A 27,634-nucleotide genomic window follows, 5' to 3' on the forward strand; every position below is an offset into this window, starting at 1 on the left:
CCTTCTGGTGCCTTTCCCAGAGTTTCCGCCCTTCTCCAATGATTCCCCTCCCTTTCTTGGAGAGCTTGCTCCCCGGCACTGCCTCCCCGGTGCCACTCTTCCATTTTCGCCCCTCCCCCTCCTCACCTGGCCGCTCTGCTGCCGTGTCCTGAGCGGTGTCGCCAGTGGATGGTGCATGTCGGGATTTGAAGTCCTCCCTGCCCGTGCTCCTCTGTTCAGGCTCAGAGGCGCGGCCGCCAAGACTACAATCCCATCATACAGAGCGCTTGTTGCTGGTGTCAACGCACCTGCTGCAGTCGGCTCGAGCCGGAGGAGCAAGCTGCCATCATTAATTCTTGCTGATGGATTCCCAGAGAAAATACACATTTTTTTAAAAATCAGGGCTTGGATTCAGATGATTGTAACGAACGCAGGAAGTATTGGCTGCAATTTAACTCTTCGATTTGCGGCAGGTATTTGTCCTCTTGACTGCTAATTCTGGTGTGTCGCGGTGTTATTTGAAATTTGGGCTTTGATGTAGCTGGAAGGCATATATATGCAGTTTATACACTGGGAGATAACCTGGAGTCACCTGGCGACACACCTGGGTTCAGTATGAGCTTGTGATCTGTACTCCATTATCCGACACCTGGACAACAAACAGAGTTTCATATTTTGGAAGCCGAGGAATACACGCGAACCTTGCAGTGAGTTTGTGCCTCATAATTTTCTGATACACCTGGATCCAAATTTGTAGTTTGGCCTGTGACACATAATTGGGAAGGGAAAAAGGAGAGTAACCAACTTAAAAGGACACATCTATATGATGTGGGAGAAAATGAAATTTGCCTGGATTCGAAGTTCCTGCTCAGTCCTTACTCTCTGTGTGCTGATTAGCAGAGCTGGAATTGCTGACGCAAACGATCAGAAGAAAAATGACATCTCAAAACCAGGTAAGATCACCAGGTATCAGCTATAAAGTAGGCCTCATCAATCTACTGCCAGTGTCTGTAACATTAGAGTCAATATAACTTGTATCTGGTGCACATTTTCAGGAGAATGAAAACTCAGTAGAAGTAAAAGCAACCCTTGGACATCTTAATCTGAAGTAGAAAGTGAACAAATCAGAATTTTTCAAGTAAATAACTTCCTATAAATTCTTATAGTGTGTTTAATGTGGGGTGGGGGGGGGGGGGAGGGTAAAATCCCAAAACACTAAAGAAAATGAATGACAAGTCAGAATGAGAAATTAATTGAAGTTAGGTGATATTATAATTGATATAAAAGAAATGAAATGAAAATTGTTTATTGTCACAAGTAAGCTTCAAATGAAGTTACTGTGAAAAGCCCCTAGTCGCCACATTCCGGTGCCTGTTCGTGGAGGCTGGTACAGGAATTGAACCGTGCTGCTGGCCTGCCTTCGTCTGCTTTAAAAGCCAGCGATTTAGCCCAGTGTGCTAAACCAGCAGGAGGGATGTAAGTTAATTTACTTAAATTCACATAATTAGTTACTTTTCAGGCTCAATATATGGATGTATTTGCATTCAATTTAAAGGAAGAATCACAGTTCTTTGCATGTGAGCACAATTTAAAGTATGATAAAGATAAGTCTTGGGAATAGAGAGTAACACTTAAGGTATGTGGACTTCAATCCTAAAGGTAGATTACTACACCATTTTGGGTCATATCAGAAAGTATTCAGGAGCTGTCAATAATGTTACAAAGACTTTCCCCAAATTGATTATCTTTTTGAGGAGCTTATGCATATATTTTCTGCAACGCCGAGAGCAAACTCCACTGTGATGCTGGGCAGAGACATGTTGTTCAGATGGTTCTGCTGTTGAATATCTTTCCAACATTCATTGCCTAGCCTCATACACAACGCATAGTTATATAGATAAAGTACTGGAAGGCAGTTAAAGTTTGTGGAACCATATTCCAGCAAGGTTTGACATCTTTAGTGTTGAAAACGGAAGTGGGGAAGATATTGGAAATCTATAAAGAGCTCATGGACTGGGGGGAGCCCCAATAGGGGAAGTGAAGCAAAAGTGGAAGGAAGAGCTGGGTAGGGTGTTGGAGGCTGTGTTGTGGGAAGATGCCCTGAGGCGAGTCACTCGTCGTGTGTCAGGCTTAGCTTGATGCAATTTAAGGTGGAAAATTTACTGTGGCCCTAATGAGGGGTGGAAGATAGGTATGAACGGTGTGCGGGTGGGCCCACAAATCATGTCCATATGTTTTGGCAGGGATTTGCTGACGCCATGTCAAAGGCATTGAAGGTAAGGGTGGTTCTGAGTCCAGAGGTGGCGATTTCTGGTGTGTCGGAAGACCCGGGAGTCCAGGCAGTGAGAGAGGCTGAAGTAGCCAGGAGACGGATCTTGTTGGCGTGGTGGGACTCGGAACCTCCAAAATTGGGGGTATGGGTTAGTGACATGGCCGGGTTTCTCAGGCTTGAGAAGATCAAGTTCGCCCTGAGAGGATCGATGCTAGGGTTCGCCCGGAGGTGGCAGCCATTTATTGACTCCTTTGGGGAAAATTAAGCTGTCAGCAGTGGTTTGGCGGGGGGGGGGGGGGAGAGAGGGAGGCGTTAGTGGGAAATTGGGATTGGGGCATTGTGTATGTAAGCCATGTTGGCTGGGTTTGGTTGTCGGTTGGGTGTGTGAACACTTTGTTTTTTTCCCCTGAAAACTGTTAAAATTATAATGCCTTAATAAAAACATTTTTTTAAAAAGGATTTGACACCTTCAAAAGAGCAGAGTAAATTGAAAAAATAACGGAGGAGGTTTTTAGTACATGTCTGGTTGCAAATGTTAACATCATAGTTAGACTACAGCTGTTGAACGCTTATCCAGTTGTAAGCACAGAATCAGACACCTAGTTTGATGTGAATTGGATCACAAAATATGACCAAATCATGTTGCCAGTCAAATTGGGAGGAGGAGGGGGGGACTTGAGGGTTTTAGGGGAATGTGCTGATGCTAATGTTGTCTAATTATGTCAGTTAGTATACTGTATTTTCTGAAATTCTTAGAATCATAGAATTTATCATGCAGAAGGAGGCCATTTGGCCCATCAAGTCTGCACCAGCCCTTGGAAAGAACACCCTTCTTAAGCCCGCACCTAACCAATAACCCCACCTGACCTTTTTGGACACTAAGATGCAATTTAGCAGAGCCAGTCTACCTAACCTGCACATCTTTGGACTGTGGGAGGAAACTGGAGCACCCGGAGGAAACCCACGCAGACACGGGGAGAAAGTGCAAACTCCACACAGATAGTCACCCGAGGTCAGAATCGATGCCGAGATGCTGGAGCTATGAGGCAACAGTGCGAACCACTGTGCCTCCGTTTCGTTCTTTTTTTTTAAATGTTCGGAATCGCTCTTGATAATGGGCCTGTATGAGGTTCTGTGCAAATAGTTTGTTCTGCTGGCCCAGGGGAAACTTGCTGAGGGGAAACCAGACAACAGACCCGCTGGGCAAGGGCATAGCTGTTCAGGAACTTGCAAATCATGATTTGCCCTCAGATTGACCAACATTTCATAGAATTTACAGTGCAGAAGGAGGCCATTCGGCCTATCGAGTCTGCACCAGCTCTTTTGAAAGAGCACCCTACCCAAGCCCACACCTCCACTCCATCCCCATAACCCAGTAACCCCACCCAACACGCGGCAACTTTTGACACTAAGGGCAATTTAGCATGGCCAATCCACCCACCGAACCTGCACATCTTTGGACTGTGGGAGGAAACCGGAGCACCCAGAGGAAACTCACGCACACACGGGGAGAACGTGCAGACTCCGCACAGACAGTGACCCAAGCCAGGAAGTGAACCTGGGACCCTGGAGCTGTGAAGCAACTGTGCTAACCCAGTGTTCTTCAAATGTTTTTTCCGGGCACCCATTTTTACCAACCGGCCAATCTTCGGGACCCAACCCAGCCGACCTTCGTGACCCACGCCAGCCGACCTGCGCGACCTATCATTTTCTCTTACCTTGTTTGCTGCTGCCAAAAATGGAGGAAATGTTTTTGGGTCCCTTTGGCCCTCGTACACGCTCCTCCAATGGAACCTGTTGGATGCAGGTGAAGCCTTTCTGTGTCCGAAGTATGGAGTCTCCATCTGTCCAAAGTTCTGAATTTTCTTCCTGTAAAGTTTTATCAAATAAACCTCCACCCCGAACTTGTAAAAAATAATAAAATAAAATAAATGAATAAAAACCACTACAGAACTTCTGAAACAAAAAAGCGGCAACCGTTTTTTAAAAAAATAGCGGCCGCACTGCGCATGCATGCCCGATTAACGACGCACATGCACAATGCGGCGTGCATGGCGATCATCTGCAGCCAAATTTTTTTTCTATATGTTCGCGGCGGCTGTTGCGCGGGGATTTGCGCGATCAGGAGCACCGCGGACAACGGCTCCGCGACCCGCCCGCGACCCACCCCTTGTCGCGTCCCCGACTTTGAAGAACACTGTGCTAACCACCAGGCTACCGTGCTGCCCAAACATGTCCTTGGGCAGTTCGCCCATGCCACACCTTCAAATAGTTTTGCTTTGCCCAGCTCCATCTGTCATTTCTGGGAATCTTATCTATTTTGGGCCCAAAGAGTCTGTGAAGCATGTTACATGAGCAGTGAGAGAGGAGCTTAAAAATGCTGAGCTATGTCATGTGAGGGTGAGTCAGATACTGGCAGATAGTGGTATTTACACAACACCTGCTGCTCGGTTATATTTATCCTGTTTGGATCCAGGTAATGGAAAGGTACAAAGTACCTGTGTACCTACAAATGGCTCGGATGTTAACCCTTTCACCAGAAGCTGAATGCTTCTTTTGCCTTTGATTGTTCTCCCTTCTCCCAGACAGCTATATTATGAACATTTGTTTTCAACATGGTTGAATGACTTGCACGGAACATTTTGCACCTGTAAACCACTACAGTTTTGCAGACTTCCATAACTTGTGACGTGTAGCAGTTGCTTGTCACTTTAATCTAGGGTCCCCTGTCAACTTTTGATTTAAAAATATGCTTGTCATGAGGCTGACTTATTCTCTGGAGGGCTATTTGAGGAATCAGTGTAAATATAAAATATGATAACATGAAATCCCTTAGCAGCCTAACTCTTCCAATTAAACATCCACTTGTATTTTGAACATCTCTAATCATCGCACCTGGTAATTTATTCCAAATGCTCATCAGTTTTGGATAAATAACCTTTTTTCTGATACATGCCCCAAATTTATTTTTGACTAAATTTCAGCAAAGGTTTTGAAAGACTGAGACTTCTAAATGATTCATCTCTGCAATATTTTCAACCTTTGGAGAAATTATTAGGACCAGTTAGTGGAGATTTTATGAGCAATTAAATTAGGTAATCTTCTGAAATAGGTTAGTAGTTGGCTCGGAGGTGGAGATTTTGTTTTAAATTAGAGTAACAATTACTTTTTACCAATTAAGGGGCAGTTTAGCGTGGTCAATGCACCCCGCGTGGGTGTCGGGTGGCTGGTGCTGAGGCATCGAGCCCAGCGCGCGCAGAGGTTTGGAGCAGCGGGGGCGGAGCTAAACAGAGGTCGAGGCGGCAGGCCCGAAGCCAGGGAGCGATGTAGGTGAGGTGTCCCACATCAGGTGGCTCCCGCCCAGAATGTTGTAAGAAGACTGAAGTCGGGTCCCAGGGGAATTCTGGAGGAATACAAAAAAGAAGAGAAAGAAGTTTTAAAGAAACTTGGTGAAAGTTTTTTTTTCTTAAGGAAGAATTTTTTGTTTTCCTATTAAAAAAAAAAGATTGAAGAAGGAAAGAAGGGTGGGGAAAAACAAGAAAAAGAGTAAGTCGCTAAAGGATGCGAAAAGCAGCGTCGAAGAAGGGAGGAAACGCGGGCTCAGCGGAGGCGGCTGTGGCGTTCGTGAGGGCAGAAGGCTTGGGACAGACATGAGGAGCGGAGCTGGAAGAAAGACTGGACAGTGATTGGGGAGCTGGAAAATGAATAAATGCTATAACTTTTTTTAACTGACGTGTATTGTAATTTACTTCTCTTCACTTTGTTACAGAGTTCAAGTTATTGATTGGGTTGATTGGCATTCTGTGTTGCGACGGTTATATCTTATTTTAGTGAATTGTATGAGTTGGATTGTTTTTGTTTTTTCTTTCTCTGGGACTGGGTGGGAGGGGACTGTACCTTGGCGGGGGGGAGCCACCCGCACTAGCTAACTAAGTTGGCTAGTGGACGGAGGTGAGGTGAGGGGAGGGCTGCGGACATTGGAGCATGATTAGCAGGTTTCGATTGGAGGGGGGATGGGATTAATCCTGAGAGATGTTTTTTCGAGAGGAAATCGGGGGCGGGCGGGGGTTGGGAGAGGGGGAAGGGGTTCGATGTTAATGGATAGGGGTGGGTCAGGCTCATGGGGCAGGGCCCAGTGGTATGATAATGGTGGATATGGGGGGTGGGGGGGTGGATGAGAGACCCCTAGTTAGGATAGTCACGTGGAACGTGAGGGGGTTAGGAGGTCCGGTCAAGGGTGCTTCTGCATCTTAAAAGTTTGAAAGTCGATGTAGCAATGCTGCAGGAGACTCACTTGAGGGTGAAAGACCAGGTGAGACTTAAAAAGGGCTGGGTTAGTCAGGTGTTTCACTCTGGGTTTGACGGAAGGGCTTGAGGGGTAGCGGTAATGGTCAGCAAGAGAGCACGCTTCCAGATGGAGAAGGTGGTGGAAGATCAGGGGGGTAGATATGTGATTGTGACACGGGTGCTGGAGTGGAGGTTAGTGGCGCTGTTAAGTGTATACGGTCCCAATTGGGACGATGTGGGATTCGCACAGAAGGTGTTTGGGGCCATCCCCGACTTGGACACACACAGACTGATAGTGGGGGGGGGGGAACTGGAACTTGATGCAGGAGCCAAGGTTGGACAGGTCATGGCCGTGTTTGCTGGTCCCATCCGGGGGGGGGGGGGGGGGGGGGGGTTGGCTGGTCTAATGGTGGAAATGGGAGGGGTGGACCCTTGGAGGTTTCTGCACCCGAGGGAACGGCAGTACTCAGTTTCCTCAGCACTCCATAGCGTATACTCGCAGATCGACTTTTTCATGCTTTGCTGGTTGGGGTTAAGGAGTCGGAATACTCGGCAATTGCAGTGTCAGATCATGCTCAGCATTGGGTGGATATGGTACTGGAGAAGGGGGTAGCACAGAGGCTGGGGTGGAAATTAGATGTGGGACTGTTGGGGGACCAAGGGTTCTGTCACAAAATTGAAAAGGTAATTGAGGAATATGTAGGTTTCAACTGTATAGGTGAGGTGTCGAAGGCAGTTGTCTGGGAGGCTCTAAAGGCGGTGATGAGGGGTGAGATGATTTTGTTTAAGGCCAGGTTGGAACGGCAAGAGGGTAATAGATGAAATGTTGGAGGTAGATAGGATCTATCCAGAATATGGAGACCCAGCGAAGCTGGAAAAGAGGAAAGAACAACAGGCGAGCTTTGACCGACTATCTGCCAGGAAGGCGGTGCACCAACTGAGACGAGCAAAGGGTGCAGTTTATGAACATGGAGCTAAGGTGTATGTTAGCAGGTCAGCTCCGGAGGGAGGCAGCGGTAAGGGAAATTGTTCAGGTGAGGGATAGGGCAGGGAAGTTGGTGGTGGTTCCGATCTGATTAACAAGGTTTTTGAGGAATTTTATGAGCGGTTGTACAGGTCAGAGACATCTGGGGGAGACCGGAGATGCAGGAATTTCTAGATGGGCTGGAGTACCCAAGGTTAGGGGAGGGGGACAGGGCTACATTAGAAGGAGTGATAGTGGAGCAGGAGATAAAGGATGCGATTGGGAGGATGCAGTCGGAAAAGGTGGCAGGGATGGGGTTCTGGTGTGAGGTACCCCGGAGAGTGAATGCCTCCACCTCGTGCGTGAGGTTGGGGCTGATACAGCTGAAGGTGGTATACAGAGCTTACCTCACGAAGGCGAGGAAGAGACGCATTTTTGAAGGAGTAGAAGATGTGTATGAACGTTGGGGGGGAGGGGGGGGGCGCTAATCACGTTCATATGTTTTGGTCCTGTCCCAAGCTAGAGGATTACTGGAAGGAGATTTTTAGGGTAATTTCTAAAGTGGTGCACATGAAACTGGACCCGGGCACCTGGGAGGCCATATTCGGGGTGTCGGACCAGCCAGGGTTCGAAACTGGTGAGGAGGCAGATATCGTAGCCTTCGCCTCGTTGATCACCCGAAGGTGGATCCTGCTGGGATGGAGAGCAGCCTCTTCACCCTGTGCCCCTGGTGTGGCGGGGGGAGGGGACCTGTTGGAATACTTGACTCTTGAGAAGGTTAAGTTTGAACTGAGGGGAAGGATGGAGGGGTTCTACAATTCAAGGGCATTATTCATTAAGCACTTTCAAGAGCTTAACTGGGGCAGCATGGTAGCATTGTGGATAGCACAATTGCTTCACAGCTCCAGGGTCCCAGGTTCGATTCCGGCTTGGGTCACTGTCTGTGCGGAGTCTGCACATCCTCCCCGTGTGTGCGTGGGTTTCCTCCGGGTGCTCCGGTTTCCTCCCACAGTCCAAAGATGTGCAGGTTAGGTGGATTGGCCATGATAAATTGCTCTTAGTGTCCAAAATTGCCCTTAATATTGGGTGGGGTTACTGGGTTATGGGGATAGGGTGAAGGTGTTGACCTCGGGTAGGGTGCTCTTTCCAAGAGCCAGTGCAGACTCGATGGGCCGAATGGCCTCCTTCTGCACTGTAAATTATATTATATGATAAGAACTGGATAACATCGAATATTAGTTGGGGCGTGTGGGTGGGAGGGTTGGGGGGAGGGGGCTGTGTGTGTTAATGGTGACTATGGGTGAACCCTAATTCCTTTTTGTCATTTGTTTGTGTAAACATGTGGGCTGATGTTTGGGGGTTGGTGGGAGGATAGGATCGTTGTTATTGATATGGGGATTGACATATTTGTCACTGATTATTGTTTATTGTTGGTGGGTGTAAGTTTGGGGAAAAATGTGAAAAAGGAGGAGAATAAAAAATATTTAAAAATAAAAAAAATTAAAACAAGGTGCTGGCGGTATCTGTGGAGAGAGAAACATAGTTAACATTTCTTCTTTTCTTTCGGACAGAGGGAGGAGGGTCGTGTAGGGTGGGGACTGTTCCGACCTTCTTTCAAAGAAGAAGCAAAGAGGCCTCGGGCAGTCCTGGTAGGGATTGGACGTATAGAGGAATCTGGACTTTTATAGTGACGAGAAAATGATTAGGGCCAGGAAACTGGAAAATGTTGAAATGACATAGGGTGTCAGAAGAATTACAATGTGATGAGCAGTAAGTTCAGAAGGAGGCGGGTTAAACTAGGTGAGGTGAATAGAGAAATAAAGATGGTCGCTAGTTCTCAATGCCCACATGTAGATGGAAAGAGTCTTGAGACAAGAGGATTAAAAAAAGAGTCAAAATAAGTTCAGTGGGGCAGGAACAGGAACAGGCTGAAACAACGGGATTTGGAGAAAGAGGTAAAAGTGGGCTGTTCAGGGTTGGGGGACTATATGATGGTAAGCTGCAGAGACAAGATCTCCAGAGGAGATGAGGTCAGTGACAGTCCTGGAAACAATGGTTTTGTATGAAATGGTGTGGTCATGGTCCAGAGGGAGATAGGAACAAGTGTCAGAGTTGGTGACCAGCCTCTACTAAGTAACAAAGGTCAGGGCTGCACTTGAGAGAAAGAAGTGCAGCAAGTTCAGAGGGAGACAGGTTAAACTGGGTGAGAGGAACAGAGAAATTAGGAAAGCCGATAGTTCTCAATGCACAGGTCACAAACTGATAGATCAGGAGGAGAGAGTATACTGGAGTAGGGTGAAAGGATCCATTGAGCAGTGAGAGGACTCATGCCAAAGAAGTGAGCATGGATACGAAAGCAACAGAAGAAGATTTCGCTGTCATGCTGAGTCAAAAATCCATTGAGGTAAGGGCCTAAGGGGATAGAATTAAGTCCTTTGCTGAGTATCAGAGAAGGGACGGTCAGAGGACATAATGAATATCCGGTGATTCATATCCGAGGGCTGTCGGTATCCATAACTTGTTGGAGTTTGCCTTCCTTAACATGTGAAAGAAAGCGTTTCTTGTAAAGGTGTCGGATGAGAGGAAGAATGAAATTAAACTGGAGGTCAGGACAGCTTTGAAATAGGGTGAGTCAGTGCTGCTGGAGTGAGCAGTTGTGTGTGTGAATGTGGCAGCGCGTAGCACCTTATGTGGACCATGGGATGCAGCGAGAACAGCAGTCAGAGGAATATTGTGCACCTCAGAGATGCACAACAATGTCAGGAGGCAGAGTAAGTAGTATTTATAGAAACATGGACATGCACAGACAAAGTGAATGAGCAAATCTGCGGCAGATGGAGTTCATGGTAGAGAAGTGATTCGGCAAAAGTGGATTGGAAACAGTTACTTGAAGGTAAATCAGTGTCAGCACTGGGAGACATTCAAAGACGATTTCACGGTGTTCAGAGTAAACAAGTTCCCACAAAATTAAAAGAGGCATGGCCAATTTAGAACCCTCTGGATATCAAGGAACTTGCAGGGCAAGGTAAGGCAGAAAAGAAGGCTGATGCCCAACACCAAGAACTCAATATTAAAGAAAGCCAAGAGAAGTATAGAAAAGGGAGAGAAGAAATTAGGCAACATGGAAATGGGTAGCACAGTCGTTAGCACTGCTGCCTCACAGTGCCAAGGATCCAGGTTCGATTCTAACCTTGGTTGACTGTGTGGAGTTTACATGTCTCTGCATGAGTTTCCTCCAGGTGCTCTGGTTTCCTCCCACTGTCCAAAGACGTGCAGGTTAGGTGAAATGGCCATGATGAATTGCCCCTTAGTGTCAAAAGGTTAGATGGGGTTGCCAGGATTGGGCCTAGGTAGGGTGCTCTTTTGGATGGTCAGTGCTGACTCAATGGGCAGAATAGCCTCCTGCATTGTAAGGATTCTATAATTCTATTCTATGATTAGGAAAGCAAAGCAAGGGTATGAAAGAATGTTGGCAAGGAAAACGAAGGTGAATCCAAAGGTGTTTTATCAATCCATTAAGAGGATGACTAAGGAAAGACCCATAAAAAAACCACAACGTAACCTATATATAGAGGTGGACAAAGTAGGTATAGTTCTTTTATGTATATTTTGCATCTGTGTTCACAAAAGAGAGGGACGATGCCGATATGGTCGTTAAGGATGAGGAGTGTAAAGCATTGGATGTGATAAACATAGGGAGGGAGACAATATTAATGGGATTGGCATCTTTGAAAGTGGCAAAATCACCAGGGCCAGGTGAAATGGACCCCAGACAGATGAAAGAACCCAGAGAGAAGAAAACAAAGGTTGAACTATCATTTTCCAATTCTCACTAGATTGGAGAACTGCTAACATTGTACCTTCAATTTAAAAATGGAGCAGGGGATAGGATAATTACAGGCCAGACAGTCTCACCTCTGTCGTGGGCAAATTATTACAATCAATTCTGAGAGAATAAACTGTCACTCAGGCACAGATTAATCAGGACAGTCAGCATGGATTTTTAAAGGGAAGTTTGTTTGTGACTAACTGGAGTGAATTCTTTTGAGGAGAGAACAAGGAAGATTGATGAGGGAAGTGTAGTTGATGCGGTCTACATGGATTTTATCAAGACTTTTGACAAGATCCCACATGGCAGACTGGCTTAAAAAATTAAATGCTCCATGGGATCCAGGGGGATGCAACTAGCTGGATATAAAATTGGCTCAGTGTCAGGAAACAAATGGTAATTGATAATTGGTGTTTTTGAGCCGAGAAGTTTCCATTGCGGTTCCTCCGGGCTCAGTCCTTGTTTCCTGCTTTTTGTGGTTTGTATTAACGATTTGGATGTAAATTTAGGTGGAACGATCAAGGACTTTGCTGGCAACACAAAAAATGGCTGCATGGTTGATAGTAAGGGGGAAAGCTGTAGACTGCAAAAGATATCAATGGGCTGGTCAGGCGGGCAATTGGAATTCAACCTGGAGAAGTGTGCGGTGATGTGTTTGGGGAAGTCAAAAAAGGCAAAGGGTGAGGACTTCCAGTGACGGGAATGTGCTGAACAGTCACACTTCAGGTGGCTCTCCTCCAGAGCACAGCAAAATAGGCACTTTTGGCTGAATTTAGCCCGGAAAATTGGACTCCTTTATCCCCTCACCCACAAAGGTAACCGAGAGGAAAACAATGCCAGGAAGAAGTAGCTCGAGAGGCCGGAGGGAAACCAGAAACTGCAGCAAAGGGCAGGAGCAGTGAGCAAATGGCTCAGGGGATCCATAAGGCAAGAGGTCTCTGGCCACCCCTGAGAGGGGGAGACCTGCGACCCGGACAGCAGGCACCCCCTACCCCACCAGGCGATGGTTGGAAGACGATCTTAACTAAGGAACTAACCGCGATGAAGGACAGATTAAGGCGGAGATTCAAACTGCAGTCAAGGTGGTTGTGATCGAGACGCTGGCCGGCTTGCAGATGGCATGGGAAAGAGGCTGGAAGCCCAAGGGAACATGATACAGGAGCTGAAAAAGGCACCAAATTATCACCCTGGAGGCCGAGATCAAGAGGTTGGTGGCGACCCAGGGGACCCTGAAAGGGAAGGTCGAGGACTAGGAGAACTGATCCAGATGACAAAATATCTGAATAGTGGGCCTGCCAGAGGGAATTGAGAGCAAGGATCCAACCAATTATGTGGCCCAGGTGCTGGACAACCTGGTTGGAAGGGACACCTTCCCCAAGCAGCCAGAAATCGACAGGATCCCACAGGACGCTTTGACCAAAGCCCAGGGCTGGGAGCAGCCGAGGGCGATAAGTGCAGGGTGGGGAACAAAGAGAAGTAGATCCTTGGAAAATAGGCGACAGGTTTAGATAAAGAATATGGATCGCGCAGGATGGGAGGGCCGAAGGGCCTGTTCCTGTGCAGTAATTTTCTTTGTTCTTCTTTGAATTCAACCACGCAAAGTCAACCCTGTACAAAAATAATGTTAGATTCGGGATGTTATTCCAAGCCAGGCTCTGGGTAACATCACAGAATAGAGAGCGTTATTTTACTACCTGGCACAGGCGGAAGAGTTCGTCCATGTGAACGGACCTGACAAAGGACAAGTGAGGCAGCGGTGAGGAAGATTCAGAGAAAGGGATTTGAGATGGGCAGATTTGCGTGGGACTGCACTACCTCGCTATGAGGAAGGGAACCAGTTCATTGGAAGGAAGGGTAAGGTCAGCAGGGTGTAAGGGAGGATGAGGAGACAGAGAGGATACCATCAGAGTGGGAGGGGGTCAGATTGACCCTGGGAGGGTGGGCCACCACAAACAGAAAAGGGGGCGGGGGAGGACAAAGTGGGATAGAAAAGGGGGAATGAGACCAAGGGGGACGGCAGCCATTTTGGGTGCCCGTAACGTAGGGAAACCCCACAGTGTGGGGCACATCCTCTAGGTAAGTATGGTTAATCCCGCAGGAAGGGGTGGGACAGAAACCCCCCAACAGGATAGTCACCTGGAATATTAGGGGACAGCACGGTCGCACAGTAGTTAGCACAGTTGCTTCACAGCTCCAGGGTCCCAGGTTTGATTCCTGACTTGGGTCACTGTATGTGCTGAGTCTGCAAGTTCTCCCCGTGTATGCGTCGGTTTCCTCCGGGTGCTCCGGTTTCCTCCCACAGTCCACAAAGATGTGCAGGTTAGGTGAATTGGCCATGATAAATTGCCCTTAGTGGCCAAAAAGGTTCGGTGGGGTTGCTGGGTTATGGGGATAGGTTGGAAGTGTGGGCTTAAGTGGGGTGCTCTTTCCAAGAGCCGGTGCAAACCTGATGGGCTGAATGGCCTCCTTCTGCACTATAAATAAGGGCTGTGGGTGGGACAGACCTACCATTCCTGCTGTGGGATGAGGGCTAAGGGGGTAGCTATTCTGATAAGCCAGAGGACGGTATTCACGGTGACAAAGACAGTCACGTACCGTCCCCCTGGGTCCATCATGGTCAGCGGTGATCTAGACGGGGTACCAGTACTCCTGGTGAATGTGTATGCTTCCAACTGAGTCGACACGGTGTTTATAAAGAAGACCGTGGCAGAAATCCCCAGCATAGACTCGCACCGAGTGATCATGGTGGGGGGGGTGTTGGGTAACTATGTACAGGACCCGCTGACAGACAGATTAAACCCCAGAATGGGGAAAACAACAGGCACAACAGGGACTTTTGTGGAGCAGATAGAGACAGTGGACCCATGGCAGTTCATGCATCCGGGTGAAAAGGAATTCTCATTCTTCTCTCCAGTACACAGGCCACCATATTGCTGATACTTCTTTGTAGTGGGAAATAGGTGCTTTCAGAAATAGTCAGAGTGGAATAACTTGTAATCTCCGACCACGCTCCGCACTGCGTAGATATGAGGTAGGAGATGGGTTGCGCCCAGCGCCCTCCCATGGAGGTTGGACACAAGCCTCCTGGCCGACAAGGTCTTCTACCAGAAAACATTATAGGCCATAGGCGAACCGTAATGGGGACGTCTCACCTTCCATGTGCAGGGAGGCACTGAAGGCTATGAAGATGAGAAATGATTGCCTACAAGGCCTGTCGAGATAGAGAAGAGAGAGCGACTGGGCAACAACTGATTGATTCCGTCCTGGAAGTCGACAGACGGTAGGCCGAGGCCCTGACCGTAGAGCTTCTGGCGGAGAGGAAAAAGCTACAAATGGATTTTAACCTGCAGTCCACCAGGAAAGCAGACATGGGGGAACCTTTTATGAGCATGGAGAAAAGGCTAGCTGCCTGCTGGCTCACCAGCTGAGAAAGCAGGCAGCCACAAGGGAAAGGACAGCAGGGGCTGACTCATAGCAGAACCAAAAAGATCAACAAAGCATTTGAGGCCTTCTACTGGGCGCTGTGCACCTCCGAGCCCGCCGACGGGGACTCGGGGACAAAACAGTTCCTCGATGGTCTGGACATGCCAGTCGTGGAGATGATAGACGGGAGCTGGAAGCACCACTAGATCTGGGAAACATCATGGAGCGCATCAACTCCATGCAGGCGGGGAAGACGGCGAGACCCGATGGGTTCCCGGCTGTATTTACAAAAGATGTGCACCAGCACTCTCCCTGCGCTTGCGGTAAATGTTTGCGGACCCACTAACGAGGGGCACACTGCCTCCAATGCTAACACAGGCCACCATATCGCTGATACCCAATTGAATGTGGATCAGATAGACCCATTTCACTGCTCAATGTGGATGTGAATGTACTCGCAAATGTCCTGGCCAAGAGACTGGAGAACTGTGCACTAGAGGTGGTCGCAGAAGACTAGACAGTCCACCATATTGCTGATATGCAATTTGTGAAGGCTTTGTTAAGGGTAGACAGTTAACTGCGAACATCAGATGGCTGCTGAACGTGATAATGACCCCATCCGGGACGAAAATACCAGGTGTGATCATCTCCCTGTACGTAGGAAAGGTCTTCGACAGAGTCGAATGTAATTACCTCATTGAGGTACGAGAGTGGTTTGGGCAGGGGACAGGGTTCACCTCAAGGGTGAAACTTCTGTATGACGCCCCAAAGGCAAGCGTGCAGACTAACACCGCCAGCTCTGAATACTCCAGCTGCACAGAGGTACAAGACAGGGATGCCTGCTGTCCCCACTCTTGTTCGCCCTGGCAATCGAACCACTGGCAATCGGCCTGCGAGAGGCTGGAAGGGAATCCAAAGAGAAAGCAACAAGCACAGTCTCACTCTATATGGATGACCTGCTTCTCCACATCTTGGACCCGCAAAACGACATGAAAGAAATCATGAAGCTCCTGGGAGAGTTTGGAGCCTTCTCTGGCTACAAACTCAACCTGGGTGAAAGCAAAGTTTTTCCGGTGAACCAGAGAGGGGGGAGGGGCAGTGCTGGAGGGTGGAGACTCTGGAGCAAAGTGCTGAACGGCCAAAGCAAATTCTGCTACGTGGGGATCCAGATAGCCCATGACTGGACATGGATCCACAAATGGAACCTGCCCAGTATGGCGAGGAAGTAAAAAAAGGACCTTCAGAGATGGGCTGCACTCCCACTCTCCCTGGCAGGGAGGGTGCAAATGATCAAGATGAATGTACTGCCCAAGTTTCTCTGCCTGTTCTGATCCATACCGATCTACATCCTCGAGGCCTTTTTCCAGGCAATCGACAAACTGATTATGATGTTTGGGGGAGGGGGGGGGGGGGGGGAAGAGAGAAGAATCCAAGGATCCCCAAAACAATATTACAAAGGAAAAGAAATATGGAAGGCCACGCTCTCCCAAGCCTGCAATATTACCACTGGGCAGCCGTGGCCGAGAGAATGAGAGGGTGGGTGAGGATGGAGGTGTCCTCCTGTACAGGAACAACCCTCCAGGCCCTCGCCACGGCAGCGTTCCCATCCACGCCAACAAAATACTCAACCAGCCCAGTGGTGGTAGCAACCCTGAGAACCAGAACCAGATGAGGCAGCACTTTGGTCTGATCGAAGTATCCACCATGGCCACCATCTGCGGCAACCACGGGTTTCCACCAGCCATGCTCGATGCCACATTTAATAGGTGGAGACAGGGCGGAGGGAAACTGAAGTTAGGGACTTTTACATGGAGGACCTACTAGTGTCCTTAGAGGACCTGACAGAGAAACTGGAACCACCGAACAGGAACGAACTTCGACATCTGCAGGTCAAAATCTTTCTCCACAAGGAATCAACATCGTACCTTAGGGCCCCAAGAAACCCATGTTATTGGATGCAAACAGTCTGGGGAATGGGAACTGCGGGGACCTGTACGGACGACTTTTAGAAAGAACACTCTCCCCACTGGACGAAACAAGGGAAAAATGGGAGGAAGAGCTCGGGACGGAAATAGGGTTTTGACTCTGGAGCAAAGTACTGAACAGGGCCAACTCCACCTCCTCCCGCGCAAGGCTAAGCCTCATGTAGCTAAAAGTGGAGCACAGAGCACACCTGACAAGAACCCAAATGACCAGGTTCTTCCCGGAGTTGAACGGTGCCAGGGAGGCCTGGCCAGCCACGCCCACATGTTCTGGGCATACCCCCGAGTTTTCGGGTTCTGAACAGCCTTCTTTTGAGGCGATGTCCAAGATTGTGAGGATGAGAGTGGAGCCGTGCCCAAGAGTGGCAATCTTCAGGGTATTGGACCAGCCAGAACTACGTATGGGGAAGAGGGCTGACAGCCGTGCCTTTGCTTCCCTAATCGCCCATTGGAGAATCCTGCTCGGCTGCCGATCAGCACCACCCACAGCTGCAGACTGGCTGGCAGATGTACAGGAACTTCTCCACCTGGAATCTCCATCTGAGGGTCAGAAGAGGGCTTCCACAAAACGTGGAGGCCATTCACTAACTTGTTCCAATACCCACTTGAAGCCAACAACCAGTAGAATAGGGGAGGGGGAGTTGCATGAGAGCCAACCGGCCCACAGGGAGCAGACAGAAACTGGGAGGGAGGGGGGGGCAGAGGAAATAATAAGGGGAAAGCCAGAAAGCGACTGACACAGAGGCCAGAGGACTCAGCACAAAGCCACAAGAAAGAGAACCATCAAAGGCAAGCCATAACAGGAGAGGGGAGAAGAGGGAGGAGGCCAAGCGACAAACAGGAGGCGGGGGGAGGGAAGGGAGAGGGGGCACCGCCCACATAGAAATACCAGACAACCACCCACGGGAAAGTAAAGGGGCAAGACAAGGACCCTGAAATAGCGAAAAGGAGGGGACACAGAAAAAGAACGACTTGTAAATTGTAACCGTCGCATCTATCTTTTAACGAGTCTGCAGTGTATAAAATTAAAAACTTTGACTTTACTTTTGAATTTTTAAAGGTTGCGCAACAAATGGAAAAATGAAAATAAGAGAAGTGTAGAGGAAGTCCGGGAGTGAATGTCCACAGGTCCCTGAAGATAGCAACACAGGTCGATAAGGCGGTTAACACATGGGTAATCCTTGAACCGAGATATAGGATATAAGGGACGGGATTCTCCGAACCCCCTGCCGGCCCACGATGGGCCGAGTGGCTGCCTGTTTTCGGCGGGTCCCGCTGGCGTAAATCACAACAGGTCCTTACCAGCGGGACCTGGCTCCACGGGCGGCCTGCAGAGTCCTTGGCGGGCGGAGCGGGGGGGGGGGGGGGGGGGACGCGGGGGGATCTGGCCCCGGGAGGTGCCCCCACGGTGGCCTGGCCCGCGATTGGGGTCCACTGATCCACGGGCGGTCCTGTGCCGTGAGGACACTCCCTCCACACTGGCTGCTGTCAACCTCCGCCATGGCCGATGGGGAGAAGAGCGCCCTGTGCATGCGCTGGAATGATGTCAGCACACGCATGCGCCAACTCACGCTGGCCAGCGGAGGCCCTTCGCCGCTGGTTGGCGTGGCGCCAAGCCCTTTGACACCGGCTGGCGCGGCGCCAAACACTCCGGTGCAGGCCTAACCCCTGAAGGTGCGGAGGATTCCACACCTTCGGGGCGAACCGACACCGGAGTGGTTCACGCCACTCCTCGGGGCAGGAGTGGCTCGCCCAGCCGGTCCGCGGAGAATCCCGTCCATGAGCAGAGCAGTTAGACTGGAGCTAAGCCACAACTTGAGTTATGTGCGCAGTTCTGGTCACCTCATTCAGAAAGGATGTAATTGTACCAGCAAGGGTACAAGGTGATTGAGTATGTTGCCAGGACTGAAAAAATGCAACTATGAGGAAAGATTGGGTGGGCTGAGTTTGTTGTCCTGAACAGAAAAGGCTGAGGGAGATTTGATTGAGATGTGGAAAATTGTGAGGGGCTGGATAAAATGGACGGGAAGGGCCTATTTGCTTTAGCAGAGAGTTCAGTGACTTGGAGATGTCATAATATACATCTATGTATATAATAGTGCAGACAGGCAGTGATTGACACACAGGAGGACCTGTGAACACACAGAACACAGCAGCCAGTCACCAGACAGGACACGACCACTGTAAAGCCAGAGGGCACCAGTTTTCCCGCTCTCTCGGGACTCAGCCTCTGAAACAGTCAGAGTTCGTGAGCTAGCCAGTGCAAACACCATGTGATAGCTAGTAAGTCTGGTCAGGCTAGTATCAGGTCTCCAGTCAACTCAGCATAGTGTCAACCCACAGTTAAACATGTATAATAATTTAGATGTTAAATAAAATCATGTTGCATCTCATCAAGTGTTGGAAGTCTGTGTCTCGCTACACTGCATCAAGTGCAGTCCACATCGACCCAGCCTGCCCAACACATCAGGAGACATAGGGTTAAAGTGATTGGTAGAAAGATTGGATGGGACATGAAGGAAAATTTTCCACCCAGAGGTTTGTGAGGGTTTGCCCCTCACTGCCGGAAAGGCTAGTGGAGGCAGAAACCCTCAACTTATTTTTTTTTAAAGTGCCTGGATATTTACCTTCAGTGCCGTAACCTGCAGGGCTACGGAGCAAATGCTGGAAAGTGGGATAAGGCTCGGTGGCTTGTTCTTGGCCGGCACAGACACAATGGGCCAAGTGGCCTCTTTCAGAGCCATCAACTTTCTATGATTCAGAGCCTCAGGTCACACACTTCCAATGAGCAAAAGACTTTGAATATCCAGGTACGTACATACTTCACTAAAAGCTAATCCTCGGGTACAGAAAGTCTAGTGAATGTTGACTTTTGGAAGTTGAATTACAAAGGGAAAGAAGTTAGGCTTCAGTTCAACAGAACCTTGATCAGATCCCATCTGCAGTATTAAATTTTGTTTTGGTACAGCACCTCTGGAAGAGTTGCAATGTGAATGATCCAGAATGACATCAAATCTAAAAGATTAAATTCAGAGGGCAAAGCACATAAATCTGGCTTGCAGTCCCTTGATTGGATTGGATTTGTTTATTGCCATTTGTACCGAGATACAGTGAAAAATATTTTTCTGCGACCAGCTCATAGAGATCATTTAATACATGAAAAGAAAATATAATAAAAAGAAAATACGTAATAGGGCAACACAAGGTCCACAATGTAAATACATAGACACCGGCATCGGGTGAAGCATACAGGAGTGCAGTATTAATCAGCTCAGTCCATACATGGGTCGTTTAGGAGTCTGGTAACAGTGGGGAAGAAGCTGCACTTGTTCATGCGTGTTCTCAGACTTTTATATCTCCCGCTGATGGAAGAAGTTGGAGTTTGAGTCAGCCAGGTGGGAAGGGCCTTTGGTTATACTGCCCGCTTTCCCCAGGCAGCGGGAGGTGTAGATAGAATCAATGGATAGGAGGCAGGTTTGTATGATGGACTGGGCTGTGTTCATGACTCTTGACGTTTCTTGCGGTCCTGAGCCAAGCAGTTGCCATACCAGGCTGTGATGTAGCCAGATAGGATGCTTTCTATGGTTCATCTGTAAAAGTTGGTAAGAGTCAGTGTGGACATGCCACATTTCCTTACTTTCCTGAGGAAGTATAGGCGCTGTTGTGCTTTCTTGGTGGTAGCATTGATGTGGGTGGACCAGGAGAGATCTTTGATGTGCACCCCTATGAATTTGAAGCTGCCAACCATCTCCATCACTGTTATCTAGCTCTGTTACCACATATATCTCTATTGATGCAGATAGATGTGTGTACACTACTTTGCTTCCTGAAGTCTTGAGTTTAGAAGCTTGAGGAATGATCTACTTGAGTTGATCAAAAAGATAAAGGGATTCGATAGAGTAGATAAGCTATTTTGCAGAAGGGTGTTGTGGGCCAGGGTTTAGAAAACTCCAAAGTATATCATGGAGTTCACCTGACCCACAACTGTTTATAGATTTTGGTTATGAAGAGCATAAAGGCCTACCTTTCAGGTGTTATTCAACAAAGGCCTTAAGCACTTTTAATCAAAAAACAAGTTTATTCTACAAATTCAGTTAACGTTTCTATAAACACTCTCAGTAAGCATTTTTATCAACTATAAACATAAATACCCCACACAGCACAGTTCTCTCTATCTCTACCTACCTCCTATCTGCCTCTTGCCTGCCTCTTATCTACCTCTTTTATTTGTCTCTTATTTGTCTCTTGTCTGTCTCTATATCTCTGTCTGACTCTATATCTCTGTCTGTCTCTGTATCTCTGTTTGTCTCTATATCTCTGTCTGACTCTATATCTCTGTCTGTCTCTGTATCTCTGTCTGTCTCTATATCTCTGTCTGTCTCTGCATCTCTGTCTGACTCTGTATCTCTGTCTGACTCTGTATCTCTGTCTGTCTCTGTATCTCTGTCTGTCTCTGTATCTCTGTCTGTCTCTGTATCTCTGTCTGTCTCTGTATCTCTGTCTGTCTCTGTATCTCTGTCTGTCTCTGTATCTCTGTCTGTCTCTGTATCTCTGTCTGTCTCTGTATCTCTGTCTGTCTCTGTATCTCTGTCTGTCTCTGTATCTCTGTCTGTCTGTATCTCTGCCTGTCTGTATCTCTGCCTGTCTGTATCTCTGCCTGTCTGTATCTCTGCCTGTCTGTATCTCTGCCTGTCTGTATCTCTGCCTGTCTGTATCTCTGTCTGTCTGTATCTCTGTCTGTCTGTATCTCTGTCTGTCTGTATCCCTGTCTGTCTGTATCGCTGTCTGTCTGTATCGCTGTCTGTCTGTATCGCTGTCTGTCTGTATCGCTGTCTGTCTGTATCGCTGTCTGTCTGTATCGCTGTCTGTCTGTATCGCTGTCTGTCTGTATCGCTGTCTGTCTGTATCGCTGTCTGTCTGTATCGCTGTCTGTCTGTATTTCTGTCTGTCTGTCTCCTATCTGGCTGTCTCTCTGTCTCCTATCTGGCTGTCTCTCTGTCTCCTATCTGGCTGTCTCTCTGTCTCCTATCTGGCTGTCTCTCTGTCTCCTATCTGGCTGTCTCTCTGTCTCCTATCTGGCTGTCTCTCTGTCTCCTATCTGGCTGTCTCTCTGTCTCCTATCTGGCTGTCTCTCTGTCTCCTATCTTGCTGTCTCTCTGTCTCCTATCTGGCTGTCTCTCTGTCTCCTATCTGGCTGTCTGTATCTCTGTATCTATTTGTCTGTCGCGCTCCATCTCTATATAAAACCCTTCTTCCCTTTCAACTGTTTCAATTTGATAACAACATCCAATAAACCAGAAAAACCCTTTTACCAAAACAGTAGGTTTGAATTCTTTCCAGAAAACAGTTATCACTTTTAAATTATCAAGTGATCTGGACGCCTTTCAATATACAGAGAGAGAGAAGAGAAACCTTCTTTGTCTGAATCCAGCATCCAACTGTGTAACCGAAAGTAAAACTCAGAGCCACAGCCAGTTCCCAGCTCAAAACGAAAGTAAAAACCCAGAACCACAGCCAGCTCCACCCACACAATGACATCCGTGAAGCCATTTGATAAGACATACATTTCTTAAAGGAACACTCCCATGACAAAAGGAAATCCGGAATATGATCGCACAATTTTAAAATGAAAGATAATCCATTCAAGAATGAAATCTGGAGACACATTTTCGCACATAGGTTATTGAAACTGGAATTCTCTCTCGGAGGCTGTGGTTATGTGGTCGATTAATATGATCTAGACTGAGATCAAGGGTTTCAAGGAAAGTGGATCAAAGGTGGGTAAGTGGAATTGGGGTTTGAATCAGCCACAACTGAACAGGTGGAATAGATTCAAAGGATTGAATGTTCCTATTCCTAAAAATGGTTCTGCAATCTTTTTGATTTATTTATAGAAATACTGGGGGACAATCAAATAAAATGCAGTGAACATGGTTTATAACATATGAGGCAAGGGGCATAGTAAATGTAAGGGCAATGTGGTTATTCATATGGAAAAATAGTTGGTGAGCAAAAGTACAGGATAGGGTTAAGTTAAAGTTCTTAAGCCTGGAAAGGCACGATAGTCGTGTTCCACTGTATGATCTATTGAGGCTTCTGGTGTTGAAAATGTATAATGTATATTTTTTTTAATAGCTCTTTTAACATAAAACATCCCAAAGCTTCTCAGAGGAGCATTATAAACAAATTTTGCCGCTGCACCACATCGGACGGCACAGTAGAGCAGTGGTTAGCACTGTTGCTTCACAGCGCCAGGGTCCCAGGTTCGATTCTCGGCTTGGGTCACTGTCTGTGGGGAGTCTGCACGTTCTCCCTGTGATTGCGTGGGTTTCCTCCGGTCGCTCCGGTGTCGCACTGGTTTCCTCTCTCAAGTCCTGAAGGACGTGCTTGTTAGGTTAATTGGACATTCTGAATTCTCCCTCTGTGTATCCAAATAATCTCTGGAATGTGGCGTCTAGGGTATTTTCACAGATAGATGACCAAAAGCTTGGTCAGAGTTGGGCTTTAAAGAGTGTCATAAAAGAGGGAGACAAGGGAGAGAAAGAAGCGGGGTTTGAGAGAGAAGTCCGAGCTTGGGGCCTAGGCAGCTGAAGGCATGGTCACCAAAGGTGGAGCAATTAAAATCAGGGAGTCCAAGGGGCCAAAAATCGAGGAACACTGATCTGTTGAAGGATTGTGGGAGTGGAGGAAATCGGAGATCAGGAGGGGGTGAGACCATGGAGGCATTTGACTCATAGGACGAAACCTTTAAAACCAAAGTGTTGCTCAATCAATAGCTAGTTTAGCTCAACACATGGGTGATAGGTGAATGGGATTTTATACATGTTCGGATGCAGCTAGCAGTGGTTTGGATGACATCACGTTTAGGGATGGTAGATCGTGGGAAGCTGATCAGGAGTTTGTCAGAAGTTACAAAGGATGAATGAAGAATGGAATCAGATGATGTTATGGAGGTGGAAATAGCTGGTCTTGTTGATGGCATAGATTTGTAATCAGAAGCGCATCTTGGAGCAAGGTATGAACCAAGGTTGACAACCGCCTGGTTCAGTCTCTGACGTTTGCCAATGGCTAGGGGGTGGTGTTTGTGACAATGGCTTCAGTAATCCCAATATTTAATTGGAGTAAATTTCTGTTCCTCCAGTATTGTTCTCCTGAATATTGGATGGTGCTTTTGGAGAGAGTGAATGCTGTCCACTCTCCTCCATATTTTGGTGGCAATATTAGATGGTGTGCTGACAGAAATTGAATTACTTATCAAATGCATTGAGTAGGAATGCTTTGGTTTGGTTGGATATTTTGGCACAGGTCTGGCACATGTAGTTAGCTAATACCCTCAGCTGTTTGGCTTGGCTCGGGCATGGTTTGTGGATCAGCTGAAGTTCTGACATGCCTGGTGTTGTATGGCTGCTCTGAGGCTTTGACAGGGGTGACTGTGGCACAGGTGAAGCAGGATGCATATGGCACAAGAGCTAAACAACTGAAAATTTAGTCTGGTTTTATATTGTTCAAATCTGGTTGATTTTGAATTGTGTACAATTTATAAAACTTGAGGCACTGACATTTCTTTCCTTTTTTAATAAATATTGATAGATTTCTCATGTGTTGATGCTGACCTCTTCTATGACCATTATGTGTGGACAAAGCAGGAACTGATTCATCACTTGTTTTGTCCTCTGAACGAGGAGCTGCTGCAGTTAATACAGTCTTCCTCCGGGTTCACTGTTGAATGGAGCAAGAATTGTCTTCCTTTGAATATTAACCAGAGTTCTCGCATAATTAACACCACCTACCCAAATGGGACCGCATTACTCACATTCCATGCCCTCCACAATATTGATGCTGGAAATTACACCTGCACTGTCAACTTGAAAGGCCAGGGGTCTCATTCCTTCACCATGCGACTCCGATTGGAAGGTGAGGATTTCGCAGCTCGGTATGATTAAATGGTTTATAAAATCAGCAAGTCTTGGGGACCCAGCGCCTGAGGAGGACAGCATTTAGATTCTAAATTGGTGAGTTCGTGTCTCAACATTCTCGTTAGATATTCTCTGATATCACAAAGCATATCTGGATATCTTTGCTCCGGCCAGAGAATTGCTCACTTCATTGAATTATCCCGTTTTGTAAATGAAATGATCTTTTCCAAAGCAATGCTCTTTACTTGATTAAATTGATGTCATCCAAACCACAGTGGCTTCGACAAGATTGTTGGTATCAAACACTCTCGTGTTCAGTGGGTTGATAGACTGAGACCTGACTGTTGGTGTGTGAAATGTAAAGATGTCCTGCTCCTAACTACACAGACTCACCCATTTAGAATCTAAACACTTTCCACTCTAGACGCTTGGTCCATAATACAGTTCTGTACAGTTACCTTTACCACTGAAGGTGGGTGGAGGTGATAAGAACATAAGAACTTGGAGCAGGAGTAGGCCATCTGGCCCCTCGAGCCTGCTCTGCCATTCAATGTGATCATGGCTGATCTTTTGTGGACTCAGCTCCACTTTCCGGCCCGAACACCATAACCCTTAATCCCTTTATTCTTCAAAAAACTATCTATCTTTACCTTAAAAACATTTAATGAAGGAACCTCAACTGCTTCACTGGGCAAGGAATTCCATAGATTCACAACCCTTTGGGTGAAGAGGTTCCTCCTAAACTCAGTCCTAAATCTACTTCCCAGATACTTATTAGTCTCTTTAAACAGAGGTCAGGTTTACAAGGTCGATTAAATTGAAGAGCCTACCAATATTAAATTATTCCAATGTCAGTACATTCTATAAAGTTGTGTAAAAAGTACAGTGTTATGGTGTGCTCCCAGGTCATCAGGTCAATGCCATGAGTATCTGGAAAGACATTGCTTGATTAGGGATAGTCAGCACGGATTTGTGACGGGTCGGTCTTGCCTCACAAGTCTTATTGAATTCTTTGAGGAGGTGACCAAGCAGGTGGATGAAGGTAAAGCAGTGGATGTAGTGTACATGGATTTTAGTGAGGCATTTGATAAGGTTCTCCATGGTAGGCTTATGCAGAAAGTAAGGAGGCATGGGACAGTGGGAAATTTGGCCAGTTGGATAACGAACTGGCTAACTGATAGAAGTCAGAGAGTGGTGGTGGATGGCAAATATTCAGCCTGGAGCCCAGTTACCAGTGGTGTACCGCAGGGATCAATTCTGGGTCCTCTGCTGTTTGTGATTTTCATTAATGACTTGGATGAGGGAGTTGAAGGGTGGGTCAGTAAATTTGCAGACAATACGAAGATTGGTGGAGTTGTGGGTAGTGAGGAGGGCTGTTGTCGGCTGCAAAGAGACATAGATAGGATGCAGAGCTGGGCTGAGAAGTGGCAGATGGAGTTTAACCTTGAAAAGTGCGAGGTTGTCCATTTTGGAAAGACAAATATGAATGCGGAATACAGGGTTAACGGTAGGGTTCTTGGCAATGTGGAGGAGCAGAGCGATCTTGGGGTCTATGTTCATAGATCTTTGAAAGTTGCCACTCAAGTGGATAGAGCTGTGACGTAGGCCTGTGGTGTGCTAGCGTTCATTAGCAGAGGGATTGAATTTAAGAGCCGTGAGGTGATGATGCAGCTGTACAAAACCTTGGTCAGGCCATATTTGGAGTACTGTGTGCAGTTCTGGTCGCCTCATTTTAGGAAGGATGTGGAAGCTTTGGAAAAGGTGCAAAGGAGATTTACCAGGATGTTGCCTGGAATGGAGAGTAGGTTTTACGAGGAAAGGTTGAGGGTGCTAGGCCTTTTCTCATTAGAACGGAGAAGGATGAGGGCCGACTTGATAGAGGTTTATAAGATGATCAGGGGAATAGATAGAGTAGACAGTCAGAGACGTTTTCCCCGGGTGGAACAAACCATTACAAGGGGACATAAATTTAAGGTGAATGGTGGAAGGTATAGGGAGGGATGTCAGAGGTAGGTTCTTTACCCAGAAAGTAGTCGGGGCATGGAATGCACTGCCTGTGGAAGTAGTTGAGCCGGAAACATTAGGGACCTTCAAGTGGCTATTGGATAGGTACATGGATTACGGTAGAATGATGGATTGTAGATTAATTTGTTCTTAATCTAGGACAAAAGTTCGGCACAACATCGTGGGCAGAAGGGCCTGTTCTGTGCTGTATTTTTCTATGTTCTATGTTAAACGGGGAGTTGTGATGTAGTCTCAGTACACATGGTATCCATGTTGGTGCATCATTATTAGGGATGCTGGGATCAACCTCCTAGTTCTTTTTTCAGTTCTGTGCACTGCTAAATGTAATGCAAATCTAATGTAACTTCAACGCTGATTCTAGATGTGTTATGTTAAAGTAGTCACTGATTACCTCTGCGGGATTCCTCGTGCTTCAACCCCACCTTTCCTGTTGTCCTAGACCTCACCACTTAGTCATTAGGATACTAGTTACTGTTATATTTGTGGTTGCCTAAAAGAGTTTGTTGCCTGTCTGCTTTGTACTGAGGATCAACACCAGTCTTGGTAGTGATTTATGTATAGAAATAGTGCGATAATGTGACCTTGTGATGATTGTACTAATGAAGAAAGAAATCAGAGTTTGAATTTGCGATTTTTCTGGGTAGTAAGTAGGAGCAAGTCGGTTTAGCATCTTTCCCCATCCATCTTTTAAAAAATAAATTTAGAGTACCCAATTATTTTTTGTTTCCAATTAAGCGGCAATATTAGCGTGGCCAATCCACCTAACCTGCACAGGGGTTGTGGGGGCGAGATCCACGCAGATACGGGAAGAATGTGCAAACACCACACAGACAGTGACCCAGGGCCGGGATAGAACCCGGGTCCTCAGCACCGTAGGGAGCAGTGTTAACCACTGCGCCATCGTGCATCCCATTCGTCCTTCCATCTACCAGGTCAGAATACACAATTGGACATCAG

At 47.3% G+C, this 27,634-nt stretch overlaps 1 protein-coding gene across 6 annotated transcripts in view; it reads left to right on the top strand.

The window, feature by feature from the left end:
* The first annotated feature begins 226 nt into the window (after positions 1-226).
* Positions 227-27,634, top strand: part of sigirr (single immunoglobulin and toll-interleukin 1 receptor (TIR) domain) — a 76,069-nt gene continuing 48,661 nt past the window's right edge. The window contains exons 1-3 of one of the 6 annotated variants that reach the window (XM_038807561.1): positions 289-932; positions 1,035-1,117; positions 24,327-24,650. In XM_038807561.1, coding sequence (XP_038663489.1) covers positions 24,632-24,650 — 19 coding nt within the window. In that variant the 5' untranslated portion in view covers positions 289-932; positions 1,035-1,117; positions 24,327-24,631. Of the gene's footprint in view, positions 933-1,034; positions 1,118-24,326; positions 24,651-27,634 lie in introns of all 6 variants that reach the window. The other 5 variants (XM_038807557.1, XM_038807556.1, XM_038807558.1 and 2 more) reach the window with 5 other exon arrangements.

This window comes from Scyliorhinus canicula, chromosome 9 (assembly GCF_902713615.1).
Source record: "Scyliorhinus canicula chromosome 9, sScyCan1.1, whole genome shotgun sequence".
NCBI lineage: Eukaryota > Metazoa > Chordata > Chondrichthyes > Carcharhiniformes > Scyliorhinidae > Scyliorhinus > Scyliorhinus canicula.